Source organism: Drosophila ananassae, chromosome 3R, assembly GCF_017639315.1.
Source record: "Drosophila ananassae strain 14024-0371.13 chromosome 3R, ASM1763931v2, whole genome shotgun sequence".
Classification (NCBI taxonomy): domain Eukaryota; kingdom Metazoa; phylum Arthropoda; class Insecta; order Diptera; family Drosophilidae; genus Drosophila; species Drosophila ananassae.
The window spans coordinates 9,958,359-9,967,247 of NC_057930.1; the positions used below are offsets into that span (position 1 = coordinate 9,958,359).

At 39.4% G+C, this 8,889-nt stretch overlaps 4 protein-coding genes across 4 annotated transcripts; 3 read left to right on the forward strand and 1 right to left on the reverse strand.

Annotated features, from left to right (window-relative positions):
- Positions 1-569: 569 nt before the first annotated feature.
- Positions 570-1,334, forward strand: LOC6506138 (nuclear protein 1). Its single transcript, XM_001965084.4, has one exon. The coding sequence runs from the start codon at positions 715-717 to the stop codon at positions 919-921; it is 207 nt and encodes a 68-aa protein (XP_001965120.1). The 5' UTR covers positions 570-714; the 3' UTR covers positions 922-1,334.
- Positions 1,335-3,817: 2,483 nt separating this feature from the next.
- Positions 3,818-5,586, forward strand: LOC6506148 (homeobox protein 5). The gene has a single exon (XM_001965085.4). The coding sequence runs from the start codon at positions 3,846-3,848 to the stop codon at positions 5,439-5,441; it is 1,596 nt and encodes a 531-aa protein (XP_001965121.2). The 5' UTR covers positions 3,818-3,845; the 3' UTR covers positions 5,442-5,586.
- Positions 5,534-6,549, reverse strand: LOC6504230 (28S ribosomal protein S2, mitochondrial). Its single transcript, XM_001965086.4, has 2 exons — positions 6,424-6,549; positions 5,534-6,366 (listed from the first exon to the last, which is right to left on the reverse strand). Exons 1-2 carry the CDS (start codon positions 6,446-6,448, stop codon positions 5,594-5,596), a joined length of 798 nt encoding a protein of 265 aa, XP_001965122.1. The 5' UTR covers positions 6,449-6,549; the 3' UTR covers positions 5,534-5,593.
- Positions 6,550-6,684: 135 nt separating this feature from the next.
- On the forward strand, positions 6,685-8,737 carry LOC6506159 (vacuolar fusion protein MON1 homolog A). Its single transcript, XM_001965087.3, has 3 exons — positions 6,685-7,411; positions 7,478-7,629; positions 7,693-8,737. Exons 1-3 carry the CDS (start codon positions 6,819-6,821, stop codon positions 8,532-8,534), a joined length of 1,587 nt encoding a protein of 528 aa, XP_001965123.1. The 5' UTR covers positions 6,685-6,818; the 3' UTR covers positions 8,535-8,737.
- Positions 8,738-8,889: the final 152 nt, after the last annotated feature.

Here is an 8,889-nt window from a genome sequence, read left to right on the forward strand (position 1 = left end):
GTTGACACCCCACCGATAGATATCTGATGTTATATTCTATATACATATGTATAATATTTATTGCAGGGTTAATGCACTTCGGAGGTTTTCTCCGAGGGTCAAGATGGGTGGGCGGAATCGGATATTATATAACATTTTGGCTCAGTACGTGTTGGTTATGAAAAATTCTGAAATAATTATTATAAATGGACAAGGCAAGAATATGTTTGGCGCTGTATTTTTTTTTTGTTTACCGCGCACTTTGTAAACACAACAAAAAATTTAATTGCGCAGCAAAAATTGTGAAAAGCTTAACGGTTCTCACGGCAAGAGAGAGTAGCAGGGTTGCCAGGGTAATGTCGAAAGTTTATTGTATGATTTAGAGTTGGAAAAAATTAACCAAAGATATTGTATCTGTTAGATCTTACCATAATATACATGTTAAAATTGATTTGGATTATCAATTTTTATTAATTAGTGGCCAATCCCAAGAAATAGCCTTTCACTATCACGGTCTGGCAACTCCCGTAGAGAGCCAATGTCGGTGGGACCAAAAAGCTCTGACGGGTATAAATAGCAGCTCCCCAACCGAAAAAAATTTAATTTTTCTTTCGCCTCTCAGCGGAAAGTGGAAAAAATCGTTCACCAGCGAAGAACCTAAAGAGTCTGCAACTTTGCAGGAAAGAACCAAGAAAACTATTTAATTGCAATTTAAAAAGCTAAAACTAGAGCATCATGTCTGAGGCCCATTTCGATGAGTACGAGCACTACAACTTCGACCATGACAAGCACATCTTCTCAGGACACAGCGGCAAGCAGAGGAGCAAGAAGGAAGCCAATGAGCACACCAACCACTTTGACCCCTCTGGTCATTCCCGCAAGATCCTTACCAAGCTTATGAACACCAACAACAACAACAAGAAGGCAGCCTGCAAGAACTGATGCAGGCCATCAGTGGAGGAGCGGCAGCGAGAAGGCAAGAAGTAACCGAACCGAGGGAGTGCGAAAAAGAAATCTTCGAATTTAAGCTACAAAAGGAAAACGAGAAAAGGTTGAAATCAAAGAGAAGCAGGAGAAAGGAGGAGAGAGACAACAAGAGCCACCTGGGAATACATATTGCATTCGAATTTGCATTGTATTTTCATGCGGCGCAAAACCTTGTGAATTTTATAATAATTTTATTTTCTTTATAATTTCACAAACAAAAAAAAAAAAATCTTACTCTTAGCTTCTAACTAAAAATTCCTAATCTAATTCAGACTTACACGTTTTAGTTACTAAGCTTTAGTGAGTTCAAATTATGAAGTTTGATTTAGATATTACTTATAAAATAAAGAGAAAAATAAAACTGAAAACCCTGCTGTTGTTTTTTTTTTTACATATTTTCATTTTCACCTTCATTTCCAAGCACTCAGAGCATAGCGAAGGTACTTATGCACCCAGTATGAGTGCTTTCCAACGCTGCTTGTGGCTTTTCGCTTATTTTTAGCCTTTTAGTTGAACTCATTTGCACTCAACACTCGCCTCGATCCCCGATTACTGCTATCGCCGCTGCAATTTGCACAACAGCGTTTTTTTCTTTGTTTCAAGACACTGCAATTGGTGCAATTTTAAACAAAATAAAGCATTCAGGTGTGATGTAGCTTGACATTTAGAAATCAATTGCTGTAATTTCAAAACGGAAACGTTCCCGCAACCTTCCCATGAAAGTTCACAATATACACAGGTAAATAAACTACCCACCCATATGAAGCACATCTTCCGGTTTTGGTTAGCATGTGTGGGTGGGAAAGTGTGTGTAAGTGCATGAATGCATATTGATTACATTTTTTTTTTAAACCCTATTTTTACATTTAGTATGGAAAATTACTAAGCTGTGTGTTTTTCCATTCACATTCACCCTAAGATCCAAACATACATACAAACTTACACATCAAACATAAATAGATTGAAGAAACTTTTCGAGAAAGGTCCACTCTATTCCACTCTCCCTATATCTCTCTCCGCCATTTGCCGGCTTTTTAAATTGCGTTGTTGATATTTGGTAAACAAAAAACAGACTCGATCAGGTGGTTTTTCTTAATACAGACATACTCTGCATTTACCGAATATTAATCATCTTTTAAATGACAAATATTCGATTCATGAATTTCATTTTACCCTTATCTATTTCAAAATTGTACTTTTGTGAATCATAAAACTTCAAATAACCTTTTTCAAAACAATACATGGCGAAATACGTTAAAATAACATAAACATATATGTATTGTTTGAATGAAAACATTTACGATTAGTAGATCATATTAATCAGTAACTGAATTCGGTAAAAAATACACTATTCCGACTTCAAACAAAACAACAATCAAATAGTGTTTACGACCGGAGCTTTTTTTTAGAGGCGAACAAGTGTAAACAATTTTGGGGGGTAACGAAACTAGTTTGGCGCGGTGCGTTTTTTAGACAAACAAATGACGCATCAGTAATTCAGTTTAATCTAGAAGTTTATAGAATTTTCTTCCCACTTCATTTTTTTCGAAGAGTGAAAGCTTTTAGAAAAAAATATGTAATTTTAAATGAAAATATAATCACCCAAATTCAATTTAAATATTCATAGACTTTCTTTTATAATTTTAAAAAGAAGAGACAGAATCTTCTTTAAGATGTATTTTTATGGTTAAAATAACCGTTATTTTTGTTTAAACTTTAAACCCATTATTATCAAAACATTATTAAGTATCTAGTAGACGGTATTATGTAGAATCCATAGTCATTAGGAAGCCAAAACTTTTCAAATAAGTTAAATTTTGACTTTGAGAATAATATTAGGCAATGGTTTTAGTCCGTCTCAGAGCAGTGGGAATTTGTATGAATATTCCTATAGACATAGGGATCCTATAGGATCCCGACTTCGATGCAGAAGATGATTGTGGACCAGAGAATAGCCGAACCCTGAGACTTTCAGAGGAGGACTGCTATGAAAAGGAGGATGCCTCAGCCGCTACTGAGAAGCTTTCGAAAAATATGACATCCTTTACAATGTACTGTGAAAGATTTACTTTTGAACAAAAGATAATGTAATTGTATGCACATTAGTATTCTTCTTATCAAAAATAACCTCTTTAAAAGGAATAAGAAAGTGTAGTATATTCTCAATGTTTTAAAGATTATTATATAAATTTACAGATTATTTTGAAAAACTAAAAAATAAAACAAATTATTTTTTAACCTTTACATTGTATTTTCCATTAAAATACAAAATTACTAGTAATGAAAGATTTTATGTCTACTAATCCGACTCAAAGTGTGGTACGATCACAGCGGGTTTCGGAAAAGTTTTGGACTGTTTTTCAGAGATAAAAATATTAGAAATTATTACCATTTTTTATTGTTAAAAAAAAAAAACAAATTATAGAATAATTGGTTTAATTTTTGTGTTTTAAACTCGGTATGTTTATTTATAGGGGACTAAAAGGATTATTTTTTAAATATTATATTTAAATTTTATATTATATTTATTTTTTATACTATATTTTATAAGTATTAAGTATTAAATTTAATTAACAAGATTTGAATATTTATTTTTTGACTTCAAATTATCTTTATCCATTCACAATAGTATCTTCTCTCTTTTAGGGTGACCGTTTGATAACGATAGATTATATAGGTATATATTATTATTTAAGTTAATAATTTATTAAGAATTGAAAAGTTTTTAGTTTTCAATAAATGTTTAATTAATGGCTAACAAAAAGTTTGTCCCTGAAATAATTTTTTAAGTATGGCTAGTTTTGAATTTCTCTCTTTAAATTTATACAAAAAATATCGATAATATACCGATACTTACATCTTTCAAGGGGTTTTTGAGCATGCTCATTATTTCCCATCTCCAATCGAATCTGCAACAAAAAAAATCTGAAAATTGTAATTTTTCGAGTATTCCTTCCTTTTTGAGCTGTTCCGAAGGAATGTCTGAGAACGAGGTCGTGGAAGATGCTCCGGCGGAGCCTAACGCCAGCAATGATGAATCTTCTAAGGAGGAAGAAGGAAAACCGAAAATGTCATTTGCCGATTGGAAAAAGTGTAAAGAAGCTCTCAAGCCGGAATCAAAAACTGGACAAAAACGTAACAATAATATTAATAATAACAACGGAAATAACAATGGACGCAAGCAATGGCCACGCAACGATAACACACAATTTCAGCGGAATAATAACTATAATCAGGATCGGAATTTTCAGCCGTTGAGCAGACCTCCACCTCTGCCCATGCAGTTGTCTATGGGCTTCGACAATAACTTTGGACCTGGACCTTGTGGACCGCCCTTCGGAGGACCATTTGGGCCAATGGGACCGGGTGGTCCAAATGGACCCTGTGGCCCAATGGGACCCTTTGGACCAGGTCCCTTTGGACCAGGTGGACCCTGTGGACCGATGGGCCCTGAGAACTATGGTCCGGGACCTCGAAATAATTGCAACCGACCGCTGGAGCCGCCCCCGTTTTGGGATGACATGATGTCGCCACAACAACGACAACCACCCATGCAGCCTCCGATGCCAAAATGTCCAAGTCTTTGGAATCTGATGCCCAAGGATCGCACTCAGCAACGTCAAAATCGCGGCAATCAACAAAACCAAAATAGCAACAACAAAAAGTTCAAACCCAATAATCGCGGAGGTAACAAGAATTCGAATGATTCCAACCTAATGCCTCCACCGCCTCCACCGAGTGAAGATTCAAGTAACAACTCGCAGGGATCGAACGGGTCGCAACCATCGAAAAAGCTGAAGCGGAGTGGCGCTTTTGTGCAAATTAACGGACAGTGGATTCAGAAACCGGAAGCACCGCTTCCACTAGATGAAGCACCACCAGGTACTAAGGAAGAACGCCAGCGCCAATGGAAGGAGTATCGTCAAGCGATGAAGCCTTTCAAGAATCGTGAGTTCCACAACCAGAAGCGTACTGTCCAGCGTTTGGGAAAGCTTCCACGCGATCAGCTGGACGAGGTGCAGCTAGAACGCTTGCAGAAGGCCGAAGAGTATATCGGAGCCCACAAAGCCATGCTGACTATCAAACATGCAGAGCGCTGGGTGCAACAGGAAGATGGTAAGAAAGTAAGCGATCCCGCTAAGGGTCAAGTTTTCGTACGCAAGACTGCAAATACAGGAAATTATTGGGACATGACGAAAATGGGCCCGAACACCAGCAATGGCTTTGATCCCAAGCAGCCTTTCTTTAGTTCTGGACGACCTATTACGGGAGGGGCAGAAGCCCTCGCAGTCAACTTAGCATCGCTCCCACCACCACCACCGCCACCAGATACACCGCCATCAAATCAAGGGTACAACAGCTCTTGGCCCACTGGATCCACCTCCAGTAATAATACTGGTTTGAATTGCAATCCATCATATTACAGTCATTACAGCAATACCTTCGTTAAAGGTAATACGCTACTGCCTCCCTAGGACTTCCCGTTGACGCTGAATCTTGGCGTGGGTTTTGATTAGTTTTAATTTTCTGCGTGGAAGCTCCCAATACCGTACGATTCTGCAATAAATTATTTCTTTTACAACATCGGCATGTATTCAAATAAATGTAACAAATTCTGCACTTAGAGCTATTTTTTGGGTTTCCGACTGCGACGGGGCTGGGATTCATCCAGGGGTGGAAGTCCTAGAAGCTGGCGACGCTCTCGCTTACCACGCAGGATGGCCTCCTTAAAGAGGTTGCAGTAGAGCTCCACCGCCGCCGGTGTGTCATCGTTACCAGGCACTGGATAGGTGATAAGGTTGGGGTTACAATTACTATCCACAATTCCGATCGTAGGAATGGCCATCTTCGCGGCATCTCGCACGGCCGTGTGCTGAGCCATTACGTTGTTCTGTGTATTGAGAAATATACAAAGATCTGGAAGACGAGTGACTGCATCGAACTGAACGTTGGCGTTGGTAAAGATGCCACCGCGCCAGAAGCGTGTGTGTGAGAATTCGCCGGCTTCCTGCGCCTTCTGCTCAACGAGATGCGCATTCAAAGCATTCCGGTTAAAGAACACAATAATTCCATCACGGAAGGCAATGTGAGCGGCAAAGTTCAAGGCATCCCGCAAGTGCGATGCTGTCTTGTCCAGATCGAAAATAAGATGTCCAAGCCGGCTACCAAAAAGATAGGGCCGCATTCGGTCATCCAGGGAGCCCTCTTTGTGACCATAGTGCACACGGGCGTTGAAAAGGTCGCGCACGGTAAATAGGTTGTGCACCTGAAAGTAGTCCGGGTGCTTTAATATGCGCTGCTCGATCACGGCAATGTCCTCCGGCTCTGTTTCGGCGGATTGCTCCGGTTGTGTGCTCTGCAGTCTTCGTGACAGACCCGGAAGTTGGCCAAAACGCGACACTATTGTTTCATAACATAAATAAATTGGTTTAGACACAGTTTTAATTGATTACTTACGGTTACAAAGCGATTTTCTTAACATTTTGGAACGCTCGTGTTTTCATAACCTTTTCTCTTCTTCTTCTTTTCTTTTGAAACAGCTGCTGTCAGTGTTGAGTAACGGTAACATAAAAAACTATAAATGTGAAAAAGATTTTAAAATGTTAAATTTTTGTTAATAAATATAATTAACATAAATATAATTTTAAGCCAGGAATTATTACCTTTGTCAAGTTTACAAAAATGTTTTTTTTTACATATATTTTTAACCTTTTTTAGAATACCCCACCATATGTTTCTCGAACAGTGCTCGAAAAATTGAGTCAGCTGGAACCTTTCACTTAATTTGTAAACTTTTATTTTTTGCTAAATGTTTGCAATGTTTAAGCGACCGAAATAAACAAACAAGTGCAATGGACATAGAGAGATCATTAAGCGTGGATACTAATTCCACATGCGAGTTCCTGGACGCGGAGGGCGATTCGGAAATCAACGATTCGGAAACCAACTTCTATCAGGAGGCGGATCACGACCAAGAGGCGGAAATTCAGAACCATAGTATTATTTCCGAGTTGCGTGATGGTCTTGAAACGCAGAATGCCACAGCTCTAAGTCCGGAGCCGGGCCAATCGAAGCAGTTGGCCGCCAGTGCGGAATCGTTGGCTCTAAGCACCTCCACCAGCGCCAAGACCGAGGATTCCAACAGCGCTTTGGACGAGGAACATGACTATCTGCACGACAGTGTGTGGCGAGGGCAAAAGAAACACATCTTTATCCTTAGTGAGGCTGGAAAGCCTATATTTTCGTTGCACGGAAAGGAGGATAAGTTAGCGACACTGTTTGGAGTGATCCAGGCTCTGGTTAGTTTCGTCCAGCACAGTCAGGATGCAATTACGTCCATTCATGCTGGTGGCATTAAGATCGCCTTTATGCACCGCGGTTCGCTAATTCTGGTTGCTGCCAGCAGAAGCAACATGAGTGTGCAGCAGCTTCAACTCCAATTGGGGCAAGTAGCTAAATATGAACTATGAATAATATACTGACTAATTAGTATTTTCCTTTAATTTCGCAGTGATGTGTACAATCAAATACTTTCCATTTTGACATACTCGGAAATGAATAAGAATTTTGAGAAGCGGAAGAACCTGGATTTAAGGAGACTGCTCTCGGGGAGTGAACGTTTGTTCTACAACCTACTGGCAAACGATGGATGTAGTACCAAGGGTAATGTTAAAATCTTAAATGCTCAATAGTCCGCAAAATAATTACTCCATTTATCATCTTCAGTTTCGAACAACGTCTTCACATTTTTGACCAACTCCATTCGCGTCTTCCCATTGCCCACAACGGTACGGTCGCAAATAACCAGCGCCATTCAGAGTAATTGCTCAAAAATCAAGAATCTGGTCTTTGCGGTTCTAATAGCGAACAACAAACTGATTTCTTTGGTGCGACTAAAGGCTTACTCTATTCATCCAGCTGATCTGAGGCTGATTTTCAACCTAGTGGAGTGCTCCGAGTCTTTCAAGAGCTCAGAGAACTGGTCGCCTATCTGTCTGCCTAGGTTTGATAAGAATGGCTTTTTGCACGCGTACGTCTCCTATCTGGCGGATGACTGCCAGGCATGTTTACTACTGCTTTCCGTTGATCGGGATGGTTTCTTTGAGCTTAAAGATGCCAAAGTGAAAATCACTGAAAAACTGAAACGGAATCATTGTCTGGAGGCTGTTAACGAGGAACTCAAGCAACCCTTTAACGTGAAACTGTATCAGCAGGTTGTGGGAATCCCTGAAATGCGGCATTTCTTGTACAAGCCGAAAAGCACGGCTCAGCTGCTGTGTCCCATGTTAAGGCATCCATACAAGTCCCTGGCGGAGTTGGACCGCCTGGAGGCCATCTACTGTGATTTGCTGCATCGCATTCACAACAGCGTACGGCCTCTGAAGCTCATCTACGAGGTTAAGGAAAGCGAAGTGGTGCTAGCCTGGGCTACCGGCACTTACGAACTCTACGCAGTTTTCGAACCGGTCGTCGACAAAGCAACGGTGATAAAATACGTTGATAAGCTTATCAAGTGGATCGAAAAGGAGTACGATGTATACTTTATACGGAATCACGCCACATTCTGATCCGTTACGAGCATTTGTAGGGAACTGTGAGATATATGACTATTTTTATACTATACTTCTGCCAACGAAACTGTTAACCCCAATTGAGGACAAAGCTGTTGTTGTGTTGCAGTTGTGACGGCTTATATTTAACTGATCCTTGTATACCATGATAAGCATGTAAATTTGTATTTAAGCCTATAAGTAAATTCTCTAAAAAAATACTTGTCTTTTTTTTTAATATACACTTATTAAAAGGTATAAAAAATAAGAGAAAACCTTCTTGTACATCATAAATTATAAAATGCCCATATAATTTAAATTTTAATAAGTATCCTTCAAACGATATTAAGGATACTATCGATAAAATATGAGC